This window comes from Pristiophorus japonicus, chromosome 2 (assembly GCF_044704955.1).
Source record: "Pristiophorus japonicus isolate sPriJap1 chromosome 2, sPriJap1.hap1, whole genome shotgun sequence".
Lineage (NCBI taxonomy): Eukaryota > Metazoa > Chordata > Chondrichthyes > Pristiophoridae > Pristiophorus > Pristiophorus japonicus.
This window is the reverse complement of record NC_091978.1, coordinates 61,807,446-61,829,404: the sequence shown is the minus strand read 5'-3', so window position 1 is coordinate 61,829,404 and position 21,959 is coordinate 61,807,446. Positions and strand designations below refer to the sequence as shown.

Genomic DNA, 21,959 nt, shown 5'->3' with positions numbered 1-21,959 from the left:
GGGCAAGGGGTCTCCCCCTCAAAGCAATGGCCTATAAGGGGGAAGTCTTAATTTCAGAGTCTCCCTGCTAGCAATGCCCAAAGCGAGAAAGCAATAACTATGCATAACTTAGATTAAGGTAGTCGAGGAATCAATGTTTAAAACATTTCATCCTCAAGGTGGGGATTGTAACAAAGACTAGTATTAGAGATTCATATATATATTCAATTCGTAGTCATTGACCAAACTAATCATACCCATGATTCTCTGTGGGCATGGGAATGTTAGAAGCTCCTTGAATGTACACAGAGCTCAGTTTTGACGAGGTTCAAATAACAAGCCAACACGAGTTGTGAACCAAGGTCACATTATTATAATGTGTTGTCAATCACCCATCAGGCAGATGTGGCTGAGCGACCCCCAGCCTGTGAGCACTATCAGAGCAGGCCCGGGAACGGAAGGACCACTCCAGGAAGCAGCATGTGCTGGAGCAGGAGAGCAACGGCAGGGAAAGGGGATGTCACCAAGATCAAGGTCGGTGATTGGAGCGTGGGCAGGTACAGCGGGAGCTGTGAGGTCAGGGCGAAGGAGCAGCGAGAGATTGTAGAGGGATGTGATCGGGACCCAGGAGAGGCGAGAGTTCGGGGCCCAGAACAGACGAGGGCCCAGGGGCAGCACGGGCCAGCCCACACTGCGATGTGTGTGCGCACTAGATCTGTGCAGCAGAGCTGGTCTCCAGTCATCTTGGTTAATCCTTGTCACTGGACCAAGACCTAGCTCTGTCAAGCCCATGTGGTGGCTGGTGTGCAACGGCCACTACACATTAAAAAAATCCACGCACAGACATCTTCCACACTTCAAGATTTAGTTCTGGACCTGGAATTTTAGGTCCTTCATTGAAAATTGAAACACCTGTGAACTTTTTGACGTGGAAGCAAGTCATCCTCGATTCAGGGGAACTGCCTATGATTATAATAACAAAGTAGAAATTGGAGTCGGTCCAATCAAATCTAACAGTTAGAATACAATAGCATAAATAAGGTAAATTCCGAGGAGATGAAGGAATCTGTAAACAAGATAACATGGACAATTGGGTTGATGGAAAATTACTGGAGGCAGAAGTGGCCAGAATACTAGCTCTGGTTTGAGTGACAATGGTATTTTGACCACGAGAACAAATTAAACAAGGTGATTTTGTTAAAGACCATATATGGACAAACAAATCTTTGATAAGAAATTGGTTAAAATATCAATACTCAAAAAATACCTTTGCACAGAGATGGCTGGAATAGCAACGTACAGATTTAGGACATCATCGACCTGTGCACAGGAGTTTCCAGGGACCTGGGTCTGCGAGCTTTTGCTTTTTGTGAAGTATACTATTGTTGTAAGCTTAATAAATCTAATCTATTGCACAAACCATACTGACTGCTGCCTATTAGGATTGTCTTGTCAAAGAACACTAAAAAAGTTCTACAATGCTAACGGGGCGATGCGCATGGCGATGATGTCACAATCTCCAAGCGCAGGAGATCGGGCCGTAATGCTGTAGCGCCACCGCTAAACCCCCCACCAAATTTAGCGGGAGTTGTAAGCGGCGCTGCGTCAACTGTCGCAAAGTCAATTGTGCCCCATTAGCGCCCCCGGGTGGCATAAATTACCCCAATTTCACCCCTTCCGTATCTGTATGAACTGCCAGTTTTATGGACATGCTCAACATTAGAAACGGTCTGGAATTAACTGGACCTCCAATTTCTATTTCAGTTCAAGGTTGGTTTTCTCTATCATTAGTTGTGAAGAGGTTCTGGGAGATTGCTGTTGCTATTTCTAGCAGCTAATGACTGCTCCTCATAAAGGTAATATATTTTGCATCATATATGTTTGTCAAATCGCTGGAAATAAATGGCCACGCCACCTCCAATGTTTGCCATGGCATATTTTAATTAAAAATGCAGTGAAATAAAGGGCAAGTTATCAACGGTGAGACTAATGTGTTAGATGGTGACATTTACCGTGTGTCGCCGAACTTGCCGTTGCAGGAAAATCTGGGCTGCAATGTATCTTTTGTTACATTGAGAAACTAAAAGTGTGGAGCCAAGTCCCATAGTGTGAGATATCATCTAGAATTAAGAGTAGTGACTAGGTAAGAATAGCATGTGCTTGGGGAGCCCCAGTCTTCACTTTATTAACTGTAGTATCCCATTGTAGTGCTGCTTACTGCCATTAATCCTCATCGTTGTCTGCATAAGATAACAATACTTGCAGAGAATAGAGTGGAATCATGGAAGTTACAGCACAGAAGGGAGACTTTTGGCTTCTGTGCCTGTGCAAACTCTTTGGCTAATTGTCTTAAAACAGAAATATTTCAACTTGCTGACTAATAAAATAACTAGTTTTTTCTCCTACACCTAAAATACTTGCTTTTCTTATATTCTCCTTTCTACAACATGCTAGGGCATGTCACATCACTGTTCAAGGGAGCAGGCAGGCAATGTAGACTTGGACCTCACCATGTCCAGCACTAAGATATATGCGAGCGCTGCCAGTGGCAATTCTGCCGTTAATTTTTATTTCCTTTTGCTTGTCGTTTACTCGCGCGAGAGTCACAGATGCAAAGCAGCTAATAGATCAGACAGATTCAAGCTGAAAGTGAGAAATAAAACAGATTTCTGCCACCTGTTCGATTTTGAAATGAAGTAGAAAGTCAAGTTTTAGGGAAGGTTGACCAATAATTTTCATAACTGAAAACTGAACTATAAAATCTGGTTTTCTATCATTGCATTTAAAAATATGCAATGCCACTGCATGTATGAGTCTATCCCCAGCACTGTGCATGCAAAAAAAGGGAAGGGAAGGGCAGGCGGCTAACTGAACCATTCATTTACGATCAGTCGTGAGTTAATTGTAAAACTGTTAAAAGTAGCTTCACAGATACTCCAAACTCTAAGGCAACACAAACATTTCTGTTAAACTTCAGCAGTGCTTCTTATTTATGCAGTTGCCAGGGAAACACAGCATCACCTAGTGGACAAGTGTGTTTATATAGAAACATAGAAAATAGGTGCAGGAGTAGGCCATACGGCCCTTGGAGCCTGCACCGCCATTCAATAAGATCATGGCTGATCATTCCCTCAGTACCCCTTTCCTGCTTCCTCTCCATACCCCTTGATCCCTTCAGCCGTAAGGGCCATATCTAACTCCCTCTTGAATATATCCAATGAACTGGCATCAACAACTCTCTGCAGTAGGGAAGTCCACAGGTTAACAACTCTCTGAGTGAAGAAGTTTCTCATCTCAGTCCTAAATGGCCTATCCCTTATCCTCAGACTGTGTCCCCTGGTTCTGGACTTCCCCAACATCGGGAACATTCTTCCCGCATCTAATCTGTCCAGTCCCGTCAGAATCTTATATGTTTCTATGAGATCCCCTCTCAACCTTCTAAACTCCAGTGTAGAAAGGCCCAGTTGATCCAGTCTCTCCTCATATGTCAGTCCCGCCATCCCGAGAATCAGTCTGGTGAACCTTCGCTGCACGCCCTCAATAGCAAGAACGTCCTTCCTCAGATTAGGAGACTAAAACTGAACACAATATTCCAGGTAAGGCCTCACCAAGGCCCTGTACAACTGCAGTAAGACCTCCCTGCTCCTATACTCAAATCTCCTAGCTATGAAGGCCAACATACCATTTGCCTTCTTCACCGCCTGCTGTACCTGCATGCTAACTTTCAATGACTGATGAACCATGACACCCAGGTCTCATTGCATCTCCCCATTTCCTAATCTGCCGCCATTCAGAAAATATTCTGCCTTCGTGTTTTTGCCCCCAAAGTTGATAACCTCACATTTATCTACATTATACTACATCTGCCATGCATTTGCCCACTCACCTAACCTGTCCAAGTCACCCTGCAGCCTCTTAGCATCCTCCTCACAGCTCACACCGCCACCCAGTTTAGTGTCATCTGCAAACTTGGAGATATTACACTCAATTCCTTCATCTAAATCATTAATGTATATTGGGGTCCCAGCACTGATCCAGAGTCGATAGACTGTTGGAAAATGATCACCAATGCATCCACTATTTCTAGGGCCACTACCTTAAGTACTCTGGGATGCAGACTATCAGGTCCCAGGGATTTATTGGCCTTCAATCCCATCAATTTCCCGCTTTATAAGGATATCCTTCAGTTCCTCCTTCTCACTAGACCCTCAGTCCCCTGGTATTTCCGGAAGGTTATTTGTGTCTTCCTTCGTGAAAACAGAATCAAAGTATTTGTTTAACTAGTCTGCCATTTCTTTGTTCCCCATTATAAATTCACCTGAATCTGACTGCAAAGGACCTATGTTTGTTTTCACTAATCTTTTTTTCTTCGCATATCTCTAGAAGCTTTTGCAGTCAGTTTTTATGTTCCTGGCAAGCTTCCTCTCATACTCTATTTAGTGCACTGCGGAAAAGAAATGAATAAAAAATCAGGCCAAATACAAAAAGCAAAATACTGCGGATGCTGGAAATCTGAAATAAAAACAAAAAATGCTGGACTCAGCGGGTTAGGCAGCATCTGTGGAGTGAAACAGAGTTACCGTTTCAGATCGATGACGTGTCGTCAGAACTGGAAAATGTTGGAGATGTACTGAGATGAAGAGGAATTTCTTCACTCAGCGGGTTGTGAATCTTTGGAATTCTCTGCTCCAGAGAGCTGTGGATGCTGAGTCTTTGAGTATATTCAAGGCAGAGATAGATACATTTTTGCACTCTTGGGGAATCAAGGGATATCGGGCGGGAAAGTGGAGTTGTGGTCGAAGGTCAGCCATGATCTTATTGAAAGGCAGAGCAGGCTCGAGGGGCCATATGGCCTATTCCTGCTCCTAATTCTTGTGCAACAGTTCTTAAGCAAATACAGAGGCAGGGAAAGGGAGGAAAGAGCAATAGGGAAGGTCTGTGATAGGGTGGAGGGCAGGAGAGATTAAATGACAGAAGGGATGATGGTGCAAGGTAAAAATTGGTGGTAATGGGACAAGTAAAGAAACAAATGATGGGTCTAGAGGAGCTGTAAATGATAACATCAGTGCCATTACTAACACCAGCTGTCCAAAATAATGGGAGCAGTGGTTATGATCTAAAATTGTTGAACTCAATTGTTGAATCCAGGAGGTTGTGAAATGCCTAACCGAAAGCTGAGGGCTGTTCTTTTTCTTCCAACTCAAAGGGCTGGAATTTGCTGAGCATTTCCGCCAGGTTTTTCAGCGGAAAACCACGCAGTGCTAGTTTGGTCAAAATGTTCTGCTAGCAATTTCGAAATACCGCTGGGGAGCGGACCGCTGAAAAAACCGCTACCGCCCAAGTTTGGTCACAATAGTGACTCGTAGGTGAGCAGAAAAAAACTGCCCACGAGAAACCAGCCGGAGCTGGGCGGTAGGTATGAAACCCTTCCAAAAAGGTAAGTTACAAGGTTTTTCTTAAAATTATTTTACAGCGATTCAATGGAAAAGGGTCTTCAGAATGTTTTCCAATTTTTTCTTTTATTGAAAAATATTTTTTGTGTTTTGCACCCCTCCCTAGCCCCAACTTGCAGCCTCGGTCTAAATTTGACGAGGCTCAGGTTTTCCGCCGAGAATCGACGTACAACAGCGATTTTTCCCCCCCCGGGTGGATTTTTTTTCCATTTTTTGATTAATTTTCCACCAGCCTTAATTTAATAATCTTAGCGTTTTTTTGGGCGGTATACCAGCTGTGGTGGTTTTTCCAGCCCGAAGAGTTTTGCCAGACTCCCAGCAGGCTGTTTCTATACTGTTTTCCAGCCGTTACAATGTTGCAACAGTTAACAGAAACAGACTCGTGTTGGTGTTACTGAAAAGGAGATCAATGAGAAAGCATGAAATGCAGAAATCTAATTTAGCCCATCAAGCCCCCTCCTGACAATTCAGTTATAATCTGTACTGGCATTCATTTTACTGACTTTATCTCCTGGGATAGGTGAATGGCCAGAGGGTAAATTGTGCGATTAAAAAACTGACAATTTAATGGAAGAGCACGCTAAAACTTGTATGGTATTCCATCATCTCAACCGACATCAGCTGTAGCTCAGTGGGTAGCACTCACGCCTGAGTCAGAAGGTTGTGGGTTCAAGTTCCACTCCAGGGACTTGAGCACAACAATCTAGGCTGACACTCTAGTGCAGTGCCTTTCGGATGAGACATTAAACCGAGGCCCCGTCTGCTCTCTCAAGTGGACATAAAAGATCTGAAGGCACTATTTCAAAGAAGAGCAGGGGAGTTATCGCCAGTATCCTGGCCAATATAAATCCCTCAATTAACATGACAAAAACAGATTATCTGGTCATTATCACATTGCTGTTTGTGGGAGCTTGCCTGTGTGCAAATTGGCTGCCGCGTTCCCCACATTACAACAGTGACTACACTCCCAAACTACTTCATTGGTTGTAAAGCGCTTTGAGACATCCAGTGATCGTGAAAGGCACTATATAAATGCAAGTCTTTCTTAGGATTATATATCAGTCATTGTTCCAGAGTTTCAGTGGCTCTTCTGCTGACGTCACAGCAGACAAGCAGAAAACCCCCCATAGAAATTCCCCGTTATTTCCCTCCTTACAGTGGTAGGCATTCTGTTTGCAGACTGCAGTTAGCATCGCTCTAAGCAACTGCTAGACTAGCTCAAGTTGATTCTATTGCCGACTTTCTTATCCTACAGAAAAGCAATTCCACCCATTCTGCATTTGCCCTGCATGTCCACAGCATAAATTAGAACTTTAGGAAAGATACCAAATCATCCCATCACTACTCGAGACAGTACCATTCGTGCAGTACCCTGCGTCCCCAGGCCACCTTAAGTCTGTCCATTGATGCGACAGAAAGCATCGATTGCAGAAATCAAGTTGAGCTGTCTAATCTAGCCCAAAATTGTCTAATTTGGACTAATTGACAGTCTCACGCTGATGCAGATGAAAATGTTATCTTTGCTCAGCTTGCGAGGTAGCACGTTGTTGCGATAGAACCCAGTACACTTTATGTGCATGATCCTGATGGTAGCTAGCAGAGATGAGTTCCTTACCTTTATCAACAAGTATATTGCAATTCATTACCTCTCAAAAATCTCTCAAAATGCTTCATATATAACAAAGTACTTTGGAGTACAATGACGATTATGTATACAAACATAATGACCTTGCCAGCCACAGCAACATCCCACAAACAGCAAGATAAATGGTTGTTAATGGTTGCTAATCATAGTGTCAGCTGTGGCTCAGTGGGTAGCACAGAGTCAGAAGGTTGGGGGTTCAAGCCCCAATCCAGGGACTTGAATACAAAAAATCTAGGCTGGCATTCCAGTGCAGTGCTGAGGGCGTGCTGCCTTTTGGATGAGACGTTAAACCGAGGTCCCGTCTGCTCTCTCGGGTGGACATAAAAAATCCCATGACACTATTTTGAAGAAGAGCAGGGGAGTTATGCCTGGTGTCCTGGCCAATATTTATCCCTCAATCAACATTGCAAAAAAATGCAGATTATCTGGTCATTATCACATTGCTGTTTGTGGGAGCTTGCTTGTGTGCAAATTGGCTGCCACGTTTCCTACATTACAACGGTGACTACACTCCAAAAGTACTTTATTGGCTGTAAAGCGCTGAGACGCCGGTGGTCGTGAAAGGTGCTATATAAATGCAAGTCTTTATTTTTTTCTTGGTGGTGTTGGATGAGGGAGGAACGTTGGTGAGGACACTCTTCTTCAAATAATACCACAGGATCTTTATTATCCATCTGAACTACCAGACCAGAGAGACGGAACCTCACTTTAATATCTCATTCGAAGACCAACAACTCTTGACAGTGCAGCACTCCCTCACGAGGAGGACTAAAACCCATAATGTTCTCACACAGGCAAAGGTAAACAATTGACCCAACAAGGTTTATAAATTCAAAAGAAAGAATATATCCTGTCATTAAAAGGGAATGTGGCTGTAATGAGGTGACTCAAATCATCATAAACATGTCAGCACACTTTAATAATTCACTTTTCAATTAAACTTAAAAAAAAAACTTATTTTATTAGATTGCACAAGCCATCAGATTTTAAAATAGTCTCCCTAATTGCTCATTATTCGTATTGATTTCTCTCCGCTTCCTTTTCCTTCTTGGCACCGATATCGTCAACAAGCTCCTTCAGATGTTTCAAGTGATTCAGAGCCCTGGTGAAAGAAATGTTTCAGCTGTCACTACACTCTAACCTGCATCCACACACATTTCAGGTTTTGTTTCCATTCATACACACCAGATTGGAAGTGAAAGCAGCAGAATAATACAAGATACCAGCCACATTATCTGGATCTACCGTTTTATTTGCTCACCCTTTCTCACTAACTTAGCCCTACTGCTTATTCCAGTTGATTGTGTAGATCTGCAAGATCTATTACAGAAAATTAGTCCCTTGTGTGACAACCAAATACACCAATTATTTAGCCACTTTTGATAAGTAAAACCCATTCAATTCAGGAAGTCTTAGTTAACAATAATGTATCATTTTCTTAAACTGGTAGCAATTGTAATGTAGCTCACAGATAAAGGGGCAAAATCAGTAACTATCACTAAACTTAACTATCTTCAAGCACAAACATAAATGCTTCCGAAAACTAGCTGCATGCCTGCTGTACAAAAGGAAGCTCGCCATACAAATAGAACAAACAATTTTTGTACTGAGAGATAAGAAATGCCACATATGGCAACATTTATCATTAGCTACGGGATTTTCCTCCGGACCCAGGCGTTCGTCAGGGGTCCTCAATAAAACAATCCATCTACACTGGTTGATATTTTAATTCATATAGAATTTAATAATTGAGAACTGAGAGATTATAACGATCGGGAAAGACTGTACAGCCTGGGGCTCTTCTCTCTAGCAAAGGGATGGCTTAGGGGTGACCTAATAGAGGTATTTAAGATTATGAAAGGGTTTTATAGAGTAGATGTAGAGAAAATATTTCTATTTCTGGGGAGTCCAAACTAGAGGCCATAAATATAAGATAGTCACTAATAAATCCAATAAGGAATTCAGGAGGACTTCTTTAGCAAGAATGGTTGCAATGTGGGACATGGGAGTGGTTGAGGCAAATAGCATTGATGTAGTTAAGGGACAGCTAGATAAGTCCACGAAGGAGAAAGGAATAGAAGGATATGCTGATAGGGTGAGATAAAGTAGGGTGGGAGGAGGCTCGTGTGGAGCATAAACACCAACATAGATCAGTTGGACCGAATCGGCCTGTTTCTCTGCTGTACATTCTATGAAATTCTGCAAATAATTTATACCCCAGTACAGGTTATTATGTCCTGCAGATCTCCTTTTGTGGGAGGGGGGAACAAAGGGGAATAGATCTGCACAAGTTTGGAATAGTATGAGTGATGTTTGTGCACATTGTTAAAACTGCATATGCACCTTCTACATCATTGAGACCTGTACACCATTTTCTAACAGTAATCTGTTCAAGCTGAATATGATCTAATTCATTTATAGTCACTAAAGAACATCAAAATCTATTTCCATTTTCCAAGCAAAATAAAATACGTCATCAGGTGAGGAGAAAAGAATCCTCAAACCTTCCCAAGATAACTAGAAATTATTTTTTCAATAGAAATTTTATGATTAGATAATAAGCCAGCAAAGCATTTCTGAGGATCCATTATATTTCGTTATTAAACAAAGTATAATAAAATAATTTGCTGTAGGGTCTGCTGTAGGATCTTACACAGATGAGCATCTGTCCCTAGTCAATAAATGAAGATGATTTTTAATATTACAGTAATAATAGCGCCAGATGGATTATCTGCTCACCTCATCTAATGAAGTAGTCTAATAAATTACAGGATTATAAACCAATTAACAGACTTTTAGAGGACTGTGTTTTATTTAATAGATGTTACAAAGACATGTTGGATTGATTTCAAGTGGCATTGAGCCAAAAACATTTAATTAAATTAATAAATATATATTTCTTTTTAATTAATTTATTCGTAGCCAATCTTTCCAATTCTTTGTCAGATCACAAACGCTAGAGGTCACCTTGCACACATCAAGGATCACCCTGCGCTAATGCTCTTAGCCAAAAGGCCTAGAGCCCAAGCACCGTTCCTGGAAGTACTGCAATACCAGGTTCGTACCATGGAGGTGGATGGGTCAGCATCTTCTAAGTGGGCAAACTAGGCCTCGGCTTAATGAGTTAAACAACAATACCAACTTGCATTTATATAGTGCCTTTAACGTAGTAAAACGTCCCAAGGCACTTCACAGGAGTTTCATCAGACACAAATTGACACCGAGCCGAAGAAGGAGACATTGGGACAAGTGACAAATGTTTGGTCAAAGAGGTAGGTTTTATGCAGCGTCGTGAAGGAGGAGAGAGTGGTGAAGAGGTTTGCAGAGAGAATTCCATAGCTTAAGGCTTAGATGGCTGAAGGTATGGCCGCCAATCGTGGAGTGCAGCAATTGGGGGATGCGCAAGAGGCCATCTGAAAGACAGCACTTCTGACATTACAGCATTCTCTCGGTACTGCACTAAAGTATTCAAGTCCTGTATTTTATCATTCAATAAAACACAAAACAAAGGGCTGGATTTTCAAGGGGTTTGCGACCAGGTTTTTGACCCACTGCGGCGAAAACCCGGTCGCAAAGCCCGGGCAAGATCCTCGGCTCCTTGTCTGCAGCAGCGATGGGACATACCGCCGGAGAGAGCTGTGTTGGACATGTAATGATACGGATAATGTTTCCGTCTGAGTTGCGGCACTCTCCCGACCTGTATGCCGCACCCAGAACAGCGATGCAGCCCACCCAACAGCGGTAAGTTAGAAAACCGGCAAGAAAGGCAAGTTAAAGTTTTCTTTTTTTGCAGTGATAAGTTAGTTAAGGGTCTTGGTAATGTTTTTTTTTAATTTTTTCTCCCCTCTCCCAAGGCCTTTCTCGCACACAAACGACCCTGCACTAAAGTTCTACGCCGCGAATAATCGAGGAACGCCTCCCTTACCAATGTGCCCCTAGCGCAGACCCCAAATGCCGAAAGTTCAGCCTAAAATCGTTAGCACAGCGAAAACGGTAATTTTCACATATCGCTACCATTTTCGCCCAAAAACCCCGAAAGCCAAAAATCCAGCACTATATAGCCAAACAATTTAAGTAATATAAATCACTAAATCTCCTGTGGTGTTGCACTCAGGGAGTCAAGACCAAGTGTAGCATTCAGTTCACGCAAGGTTGGAAGGCAGGGAGGGGAAAAGACAAGTGTGAAGAGGAGAGGAAAGGAGGAAGAAGAGAGAGAGGAAAGGGGGAGAGGAGATAGAAAAGAGAAGAAATGAGAGAAAAGGGAGGAGAGAGAGAAGGTAGAATGGGAACAGGAAGCCAACAAATGATCTAAGCAATGGGGAAGTTTGGAGGAGTTGGTTTATGAACCTCTGTCTGAGCACTTGGCAGAAGGCAAAAGGAGTTGTACGGAAGAGGTCCCTAAGGACAGAGAACACTCGTGATGGAAGAGAGCAAGGGCAACAATGTTTCTCGGGAGAGAAGGATGTTGGAGCAGCTGGAGACAGATCTTCAGGGTGGGAGAGAGTCAAAACCATAAATGCACCTCAGCGAGGGGGAAGTAAGAGGACTGTCAAGGTGATGGACTACTCAGCAGGTACTGCTGCCAGTGAGTGGCAGTCGCCAGTGGGCCAACAGGTGATTACTGCAAACGCTATTCTATTTAGGTGATTTGGCACAGCTAGAGAGCATTAGGAAGGGTTTTTTTTTAAGGGAGGGGAGTGGTGGGGGAAAGGGAGCAGAATCTCTGTTGAGCGGCATGCTCAATGTTGTACCTATCAGAATGTCAAGATCAGTTTCCGGGTGTCTCGACCCGACTGCACTATTGGTGCTGAAAGGTTTATGATCCCTGAACATTTTGGTTCGGTAAATTGGCGGATGGAACAGATAAGCTTCGGGGGCCCTTCTGGAAAACTCTGCAAAATGTACAAAGTTAAAAAGAAAGACTTGGATTTATATAGCGCCTTTCATGAGCACCAGACGTCTCAAAGCGCTTTACAGCCAATGAAGTACTTTTAGAGTGTAGTCACTATTGTAATGTAGGAAACACGGCAGCCAATTTGTCACAAGCAAACTCTCACAAACAGCAATGTGATAATGACCAGATAATTTGTTTTTTTATGTTATGTTGATTGAGCGATAAATATTGGCCAGGACTCCAGGGATAACTCCCCTGCTCTTCTTCAAAATAGTGCCATGGGATCTTTTACGTCCACTTGAGAGAGCAGATGGGGCCTCGGTTTAACATCTCATCTGAAAGAAGGCACCTCCGACAGTGCCGTGCTCCCTCAGCTTGAACCCACAACCTCCTGACTCCGATTACACTGTACAGACCACATAAATCAAGGGGACAACTGGAGTTCAAAATATTGCAGGGACCCAGTGAAAAGAAAGGGTTTTGGGCTTATCGGAGGGAGCCATCAAGGTTATTTTACAACTGAAGGCCATCAAATGGGTGAGGAAGGGATGCCACTGAGAGCCAGGGAAGGCCTGCTAAGTGATGTTTTAGAGTTTAAGGGGATTTATAATGACTCCCTCGGGCTAAAAAGAAATTAGTTTTTTGGGGGTACTTAAAGGTTCTTTTAAAATACAATGAGCACTGGATTAGATTTAGTGCTAGTACGCCAACCATGTAATATTAATTCACAAGAACAGCACAGGCAGAACAGCTGCATTTTAAAATGGAACATTATGACTCACTCATCGATTTTAACATATAATAGATACTCCATTGGCAGCCATCAGGTTTTTGTAGAGAAAGCTGCAAAAGCTTTCACCGAGATTAAGAAGTTAGAAATGCTGGATGGTTAGAAGTCATCTTGTTTAAGTCAAGTAAGACCAACCCACTGATGTGAGGAAGTATGCCGTATTCTTTACGTTGTGTTATAACGCAGATCATTTGTACTGACTGAATGAAGTGAGTCTGATCATAACTGCTATTCTGTATGTTCGCTTTACTATTAAGCAGCTTATAAATTTGTATCAGGCCTCATCTCACAAAATATTTGCTAGTTCCGCCTTCAGGGAGACTGAAGAAATACACATGAGAAAGACATGACTATCAGGTTCAGGGCACAATGGGATTTGTTTTTGCATCCCCAGGTTATGCTATCGTCCAAATAGATATGGGCAGCAAAAATAAGGTGCTAAGGCCGCTTATGGGAGCAACTGAAGCCACTGAAAGGGAGAAGACCCAAATTTGTAATAGGGATGTTTCGTTCCTAAGTCATGCCAAGCTCAAGGCGCTACATAAATGCAAGTCTTTCTTTTTACACGATTGCTGGAGCCTTGAGTTTAACTGCCATCTTGGCTGTGTTTCCAAGGCTGTGCACACCTGGAGGATGAGGCTAAATGGGACTGTAGTCGGGCACATTCTAGCTTTGGAAATGGCATAAGTGGCAAATGCATTTAAGAGCTTTTACGATCTTACTTTCAAATGCTTTTGTTTCTTCACATGGGTGCTAAAGGTAATTTTTCTTACGAGAATGTGACAAGAGAATTATGGAAAGTTTAACTTTTTCTTTTTAAAAAGGGCTTTTAAGAATCAACTGTGAAATAGTGGGGTGACACACAATTGGTTTTATGATAATTGCTCTACAGGATTTAACATCATATTTTTGGGAACGGCTGCAGTTTGAGTATTCTGGTCAAAAACAAAAACAACTTGCGGCTATATAGCGGATTTAATGTAGTAAAGCAAAATTTGACACCAAACCACATAAGGAGATATTAGCACAGGAAAGAGGTAGGTTTTAAGGAGCGTCTTAAAGAAAGGAGTGATAGAGAGGTGGAGAGGTTTGGGGAGTGAATTCTAGAGCTTAGGGGCCAGGCAGCTGAAGGCATGGCCGCAAATGGTGGAGCGATTAAAATCGAGGATATGCCAGAGGCCTGAATTGAAGAAGAGCAGAGATCACGGTAAGTTGTAGCGCTGGAGGAGATTACAGAGATAGGGTGGGGTGAGGCCATGGAGGGATTTGAAAATAAGGATGCCAATTTTTAAATCGAGACTTTGCCGGATCAGGAGCCAATGTAGGTCAACAAGCACAGGGGTGATGGGTGAACGGGACTTGGTGCGAGTTAGGACACAGGCAGCAGAGTTTTGGATGAGTTCAAGTTTATGTAGGGTGAAAGATCAGAGGCCGGCCAAGAGAGCATTGGAATAATCACGTCTAAAGGTACCAAAGGCACGGATGAACAAACTCCAGTTGCTTACTGGTTCAGTGCAGAAAGTGAGCTGCACACAAGCTCATATTTTGCCACTCAATGGTTGCGCCAACTGACAAGACAACCTACTGCAACGCCCAGACGATAGCTTTGCTGCATCCCAATATTAATTCTGCCAATCAGGGCACATTTATCTGCCAAGTTACCTTTGTAATGACTTGCTGCCAGGTGCCCCCTCAAAGTCCAAGCCCTGTGTCTGAGACATGAAGTTTTCAGATATCTGTTCAAAAGAAAAACTTTATTTAACAAATGGGTACCATTGTAAATGTAACAATAATTACACGTAATATATTTTAAAAATACCTTCAGACACTGATTGGACTTTGGAAGTACACTGAGTGCCATCAACAATCTCAGGGGCCTTTAATTCTCTATAAAGCACACGTCGATGCAAGACTTGCTCTTATATTTGAGATCTTGTAGCACCTCTATCACACTCCTAGACAAGATCTTTACAACTATCTGACGGAGTGTTCGCTCACCATAGAAACATAGAAAATAGGTGCAGGAGTAGGCCATTCAGCCCTTCGAGCCTGCAACGCCATTCAATATGATCATGGCTGATCATGCAATTTCAGTACCCCACTCCCGCCTTCTCTCCATATCCCCTGATCCCTTTAGCCGTAAGGGCCACATCTAACTCTCTCTTGAATATATCCATTGAACTGGACTCAACAACTTTCTGTGGTAGAGAATACCACAGGTTCACCACTCTCTGGGTGAAAAAGTTTCTCCTCATCTTGGTCCTAAATGGCTTACCCCTTATCCTTACACGGTGACCCCTGGTTCTGGACTTCCCCAACATCGAGAACATTCTTCCTGCATCTAACCTGTCCAGTCCAGTCATAATTTTATATATTTCAATGAGATCCCTTCTTATTCTTCTAAATTCCAATGAGTATAAGCCTAGCCGATCCAATCTTTCTTCGTATGTCAGTCCTGCCATCCCGGGAATAAGTCTGGTGAACCTTCGCTGCACTCCCTCAATAGCAAGCATGTCCTTCCTCAGATTAGGAAACCAAAACTGCACACAATACTCAAGGTGTGGTCTCACCAAGGCCCTGTACAACTGCAGTAAGACCTCCTTGCTCCTATGCTCAAATCCTCTTGCTATGAAGGTCAGCATGCCATTTGCTTTCTTTACTGCTTGCTGTACCTGCATGCCTACCTTCAGTGACTGATGTACCATGACACCCAGATCTCGCTGCACCTCCCCTTTTACTAATCTGTCACCATTCAGATAATAATCTGCCTTTCTGTTTTTGCTACCAAAGTGGATAACCTCACATTTATCCACAATATACTGCATCTGCCATGCATTTGCCCATTCACCTAACCTGTCCCAAGTCTCCAGTTCCCTCTCTCAACCTTCGTTGTTTCTCTCTCTATATATATATTATTGATACCACATTGTTCCTCTGAGATCCAAATACATCATCCAACATGCTCTTCCGCTTCTTTGCCTCCTCATTGTCTTGAAATCAAGACTCATTGCACTATCCGTTTACAGGAGCTTGAAACCTGTCCAGCACTATGGCCTTTGACATAAGTTTCTGAATTTTAAAAGAATAATCTAGAGGTAAGAATAGATCTCAGAGAATTGTGAACCTGTAGAATTCTCTACCACAGAAAGTTGTTGAGGCCAGTTCGTTAGATATATTCAAAAGAGAGTTAGATGTGGCCCTTACGGCTAAAAGGATCAAGGAGCATGGAGAGAAAGCAGGAATGGGGTACTAAAGTTGCATGATCAGCCATGATCATATTGAATGGTGGTGCAGGTTCAAAGGGCCGAATGGTCTACTCCTGCACCTAATTTCTATGTTTCTATAAAGAGTCTATAGCCTAGAGATTACTGGTAGTGCACTATTAAGGAGTTATTGGGAGGTTACTTTCCATTTTTGATGGTTACAAAGTTGTTTAACACATTATTTTGTCTTTTTCAGTATGTGAACTCCACTCAGGAGGCATTTAAATAGTTGAATGAGTACTGAGGGGGCCTGAACAAAATTCCAGATTAAGAAAGGCAGGTTTATTGAAATGGTACTGGAAACATGAATGTAAGGAGCCAGGGAGAACATAAGAAATAGGAGCAGGAGTAGGCCATATGGCTCCTCGAGCCTGCTCCGCCATTTAATATCATGGCTGATCTGATCATGGACTCAGCTCCACTTCCCCGCCCGCTCCCCATAACACCTTATTCCCTTATCGTTTAAGAAACTGTTTATTTTTGCCTTCAATTTATTCAATGTTCCAGCTTCCACAGGTCTCTGTGGCAGCGAATTCCATATTCACAACCCTCAGAAGAAATATATCCTCTTCTCAGTTTTAAATGGGTGGCCCCTTATTCGAAGATTATGTCCTCTTGTTCTAGTTTCCCCTATCGGCAGAAACATCCTCTCTGCATCCACCTTGTCAAGCCCCCTCATAATCTTATACATTTCGATAAGATCACCTCTCATTCTTCTGAATTCCAATGAGTAGAGGCACAACCTACTCAACCTTGTCAAGCCCCCTCATAATCTTATACATTTCGATAAGATCACCTCTCATTCTTCTGAATTCCAATGAGTAGAGGCACAACCTACTCAACCTTTCCTCATGTCAACCTCCTCAACTCTGGAATCAACCTAGTGAACCTTCTCTGAACTGCCTCCAAAGCAAGTATATCCTTTCGTAAATATGGAAACCAAAACTGCACGCAGAATTCCAGGTGTGGCCTCACCAGTACCTTGTACAACTGTAGCAAGACTTCCCTGCTTTTATACTCCATTCCCTTTGCAATAAAGGCCAAGATTCCACTGGCCTTCCTGATCATTTGCTGTACCTGCATACTAACTTTTTGTGTTTCATGCACAAGTACCCCCAGGTCCTGCTGTACTGCAGCACTTTGAAATCTTTCTCCATTTAAATAATAACTTGCTCTTTGATTTTTTTCTGCCAAAGTGAATGACCTCACACTTTCCAACATTATACTCCATCTGCCAAATTTTTGCCCACTCACTTAGTCTATGTCCTTTTGCAGATTTTGTGTGTCCTCCTCACACATTGCTTTTCCTCTCATCTTTATATCATCGGTAAACTTGGCTACATTACATTCAGTCCCTTCCTCCAAGTCGTTAATATAGATTGTAAATAGTTGGGGTCCCAGCACTGATCCCTGTGGCACCCCACTCATTACTGATTGCCAACCAGAGAATGAATCATTTATCCCTACTGTCTGTTTTCTGTTCGTTAGCCAATCCTCTATCCATGCTAACATATTACCACCAACCCCGTGAACTTTTATCTTGTGCAGTAACCTTTTATGTGGAGAGCTGACATTTACTTACGGAACTGATGACAAGAGCACCCCCTTCCCCAAAAAGCATCTGGTGCATCACATGAGCTGTCAGAAAGTGGATGGGACTAGTCAGCCACCAAAGCACTGAACCTAGCTGGCCCTCACAAAACACAGTCCAAGGTGGTTTAGGGCCATTAGAATCCCAGCAGGCTGGGGGTGAAACCTTGCAGCCAGTAAACAGAAGGAGTATTAGGGTGGGCGTTATGTGGTCTAAAGAACACACAAGAACAAAGGAGAAGCACCTCGTGAAATCAAGCCGACAGCATTCATGTACACTACCACACAACGAATGAAGTAAATGTACTGCACTTCATTTGCACATTGTGCTGGGTATTTTATTGTCATCCATGACGATAAAGCAAGAACTCAGCAAATGACAATAGATGGTACTTGAAGAGCTGAGCATGAAAGTTTAGGAGAAAGTGGGGTGGTTAAAAGTTTTAGAAAATGCTGGCACTCCTTGGAAGTTATCTTGAATCACTGTGCAACGTACCAGTCTTACCTTGCTGCCTTACTGTTTCTGCAGCTCATTTTTATTTTCAACCCCCTTTGCTCTGCTCTAACATCACCACCACCATGGTCATCAATATGCATGCTGAGGCATATTTTCAGGGCTAAGGTGTGGAGCATTCAAATGTCAAGTATTAATCCGGAAGGGATTGTACTTTATGACATTACCCCGCCTTCCCCAAAAAATAAATCAGCAAAACATCTCATACGCTTCTTCGAGATCTCAGCAGTAAATTCGATTATAATGCTGGTTGTAGCATGATCTATTCGCAACTACACGCCATCTCTGTCTGTAAGTGATGCATTGATGTCAGGAGCAAGCAATAGCCTTGGTCTTTTATCCATCACTTTTCTGACTGCCTTAAAATTTAGACATCATGAGAACTCCCAGGAAAACAGGCAATTGTTTGCATGATTCTGTTGTGAACATTCAGAGAATAAGAATACTTTCTTTCATATAGGGCACATCATTGTGAACAAGAGCCTGAAGAGCAATATGTATGGTAACTGATGACTCCCAAGTTTCTGCATAAGCCAGTTGATCTTTAGAGAATGGGGTTGCCGTCTCAGATTATAACTGCTTGTGGTTATTGGTGAAAGTAATCAGGTCATTTGGCTTGCTGGCTAACTCATACGATAAATCTGTGGACAGCTTCTGGCTGACACTGTGGATGACCCCAGTCATAGCTTGGATGGAGCCAAACTTATTAAATTGAGGGTCAAGGTGACATTGACAGTGGCTGGCAGTGCCATACTTATGAAAGATAGTCTGGGCGCCTTCCTGAAGGGGAAGGACGGCAATGGTCTGCCAGTTTCCCTGCTAAACCTCAGCCTCCGTAGACACATCCCTTCTGTCTTTCTCACATAGTTGTAGTTTGCCAGAGCATGGTTAGGCCTGATGTGCTGTGTAGCACTGCGATCCGACAGGATGCCCTGCTTGTCACCTGACATTTCAGGCCACCCTCTTCTGCTTTTGACGATTGTCCTTTGCCAAGTCCAGTGTTACACAAGAACATAATAGGAGCAGGAGTAGGCCATTTGGCCCTTCGTGCCTGCTCTGCCAGTCAATAAGATCATGGCGGAACTTTTATATCAACTTCACTTTCCCGCCCTATCTCCATATCCCTTAATACCCGAACATCTATCAATCTGTGCCTTGAATATACTCAACAACTGAGCATTCACAGCCCTCTGGGGTAGAGAATTCTAAATATTTACAACCCTTTGAGTGAAGAACTATCACCTCATCTCAGTTCTAAATGGCCAACCCCTTATCCTTAGACTGTGACCTCTAGTTCTAGGCACTCCAGCCAGGGGAAACAACCACTCAGCATCTAACTTGTCAAGCCCTCAGAATTTTATAAGTTTCAATTTTTTTTATTATTCGTTCCTGTGATGTGGGCATCGCTGACAAGGCCAGCATTTATTGCCCATCCCTAATTGCACTTCAAAAATGTGGTGGTGAGCTGCCTTTGTGAATCGCTGCAGTCCATGTGATGAAGGTACTCCCATAGTGCTGTTAGGAATGGAGTTCCAGGATATTGACCCAGCAACAATGAAGGAATGGCAATATACTTCCAAGTCAGGATGGTGTGTGATTTGAAGGGGAACTTGGAGGTTGTGGTGTTCCCATGCGCCTGCTGCCCTTATGTTTCTAGATGGTAGAGGTCACGGGCTTGGGAGGTACTGTAAAAGATCACCTATAAACTCCAGAGAATATTTGCCCATTCTACACAATTTACCCTCATTGGACAGCCCTCTCATCCCAGGAATCAATTTGGTGAACCTTCATTACACACCCTCTAAGGCAATTATAGCCTTCCGTTGGTAAGGTGACTAAAACTGTACACAGTACTCCAGGAGTGGTCTCACCCATAGAATTGCAGCAATGAATGCAACTTTTGATAAATCATTCCATTTCACAGAATGCAATCACAATGATACAATGTGAAGCCTAATAATATACTGCATATTTGAATATGACACTTTGTGCTTTGAGCAAGTTGTTGTTCACGGACATTAGGAGTAATGCCAATTACAATTTACAGGCTTATAATTGGGAAAGAGTGTCGAATTAAAAAAAAATTAAAGTGAAGTGCACAACAGACCAATGTTGAAAAGAGTGAACGATAAGGTAAATCAGGAAGGAGCAGATACGTGACATCCAGTTTGGGTTTTAAAAGCCTGAAAATTATAGGAGTAAATGAGATCCGAGAGTGTTAATACTTCCAGAAATTTAAGGTTCACAGAAAGAATAAATTAGAGTGGGAGACTGTGCAATGAGTCATTATTAAGTTACAAGACAGTAATGAGCCAGGCAGAGAACTGAATGAAGAGAGTTGAAGCTGAACAGCCTGGGATTAATGACTAACGATGACTCAGCCCCTACACATAGCTGGGCTCAATTACTCATTGCGTGCTTAATGACATCGTCAACACTCGGTTTAAAAACAAGTATATTTTTGTTCAAGAATCAGCAGAAAATATTCTTTGTTGCTTCTTTTTTTTTTAATAAATGTATATTCCTTGTGCTCTTCTCTTGGCAGTACTGATTCATACTGGGGTTCAGTTTTCAGATATTGGAGCACTAATGAACACCAATTCAACATTCATTTTACAACGCTTCCCAATTCTTCAAGATCACAAAAGTTGGTTCTGTATGTTACAGTGCTCCAGATATGATCTGATTGTTGTTAGTATAATAACTTGCTCAAAACATCATATTCAACTGTGCAATTCGTTATTCAGCCTCACACTGAATTAATGTGACTGCATTCTGTGAACTGGAATAATAATGTCAGCCACGGCTCAGTGGGTAGCACTTTGGCCTCTGTATCAGCAGCTTGTGGGTTCAAGTCCCACTTCAGAGACTTGACCACAAAGATCTAGGCTGACACTCCAGTCTCCAGTGCAGTGCTGAGGGAGTGCTGCACTGTCGGAGGTGCCGCCATTCGGATGAGACGTGAAACCAAGGCCCCATCTGCTCTCTCATGTGGACATAAAAGATCCCATGACATGATTTTGAAGAAGAGCAGAGGAGTTATTACTGGTGTCCTGGCCAATATTTATCACGCAACCAACATCACTAAAAGACACATTATATGGCCATTATCACATTGCTGTTTGTGGGAGCTTGCTGAGTGCAAATTGGTTGCTGCGTTTCCTATATTACAACAGTGACTGCACTTTAAAAAGTACTTCATTGGCTGTAAACTGCTTTGGGACGTCCTGAGGTTAAGGAAGGCAATATATAAATGCAAGTCTTTATTTCTTTTCAGTTCTAGGGCTCCTCTTTGATACCTTAGGCAGATGGCCAGTTTTCAGGTATGAGTCTCAACAGTAAATACCAGTAGCTTATTGGGCTGGGAGGCATCATTGCAGCCAAGCTCGATCCCATTTATACATGTGCACCCCTCTGTGTGGGGGCAGAGCAGAAGCCAGAAACCTGGCTGATTTTTGTTGCTTTTCTTTATAAACAATGGTCAAAAGCATTTGTGTAGTTGAGAATAAATAGCAGCAAAGAAAACCTTTGTTTGCACTGTGAACAATTTAGTATTTTGTAACGGTGAGAGAAATGAAAGAGTGAGGAGCCTGCAGCGATCGCCTGTTCTATTTTATTATTGTATTCACAGCAAACGCAAAAGCTGCTAGAGATACATTTCTGTAAATCTGCTTTTATCTGCCTGATTTTGTTGAACGCCGTAGAAGGAAAAAGAGAATGATGTGGTTAATTATTTATCCTATTGTATACTTTGGCAAGGATCAGAAATTTCCAGCCACTTACCGGAATTTATCTGGTTTATTTTATTTTTTGCATAGACTAAACTGAAAA

At 42.6% G+C, this 21,959-nt stretch overlaps 1 protein-coding gene across 8 annotated transcripts in view; it reads right to left on the bottom strand.

The window, feature by feature from the left end:
- Positions 1–8,018: 8,018 nt before the first annotated feature.
- c2h18orf54 (chromosome 2 C18orf54 homolog) overlaps positions 8,019–21,959 on the bottom strand; it is a 74,374-nt gene continuing 60,433 nt past the window's right edge. For 7 of the 8 annotated variants that reach the window (XM_070862085.1, XM_070862075.1, XM_070862068.1 and 4 more), the window contains 2 exons: positions 14,424–14,497; positions 8,019–8,179 (listed from right to left, as the gene is read on the bottom strand). In XM_070862085.1, coding sequence (XP_070718186.1) covers positions 8,089–8,179; positions 14,424–14,497 — 165 coding nt within the window. In that variant the 3' untranslated portion in view covers positions 8,019–8,088. Of the gene's footprint in view, positions 8,201–14,423; positions 14,498–21,959 lie in introns of all 8 variants that reach the window. The other variant, XM_070862103.1, reaches the window with a different exon arrangement.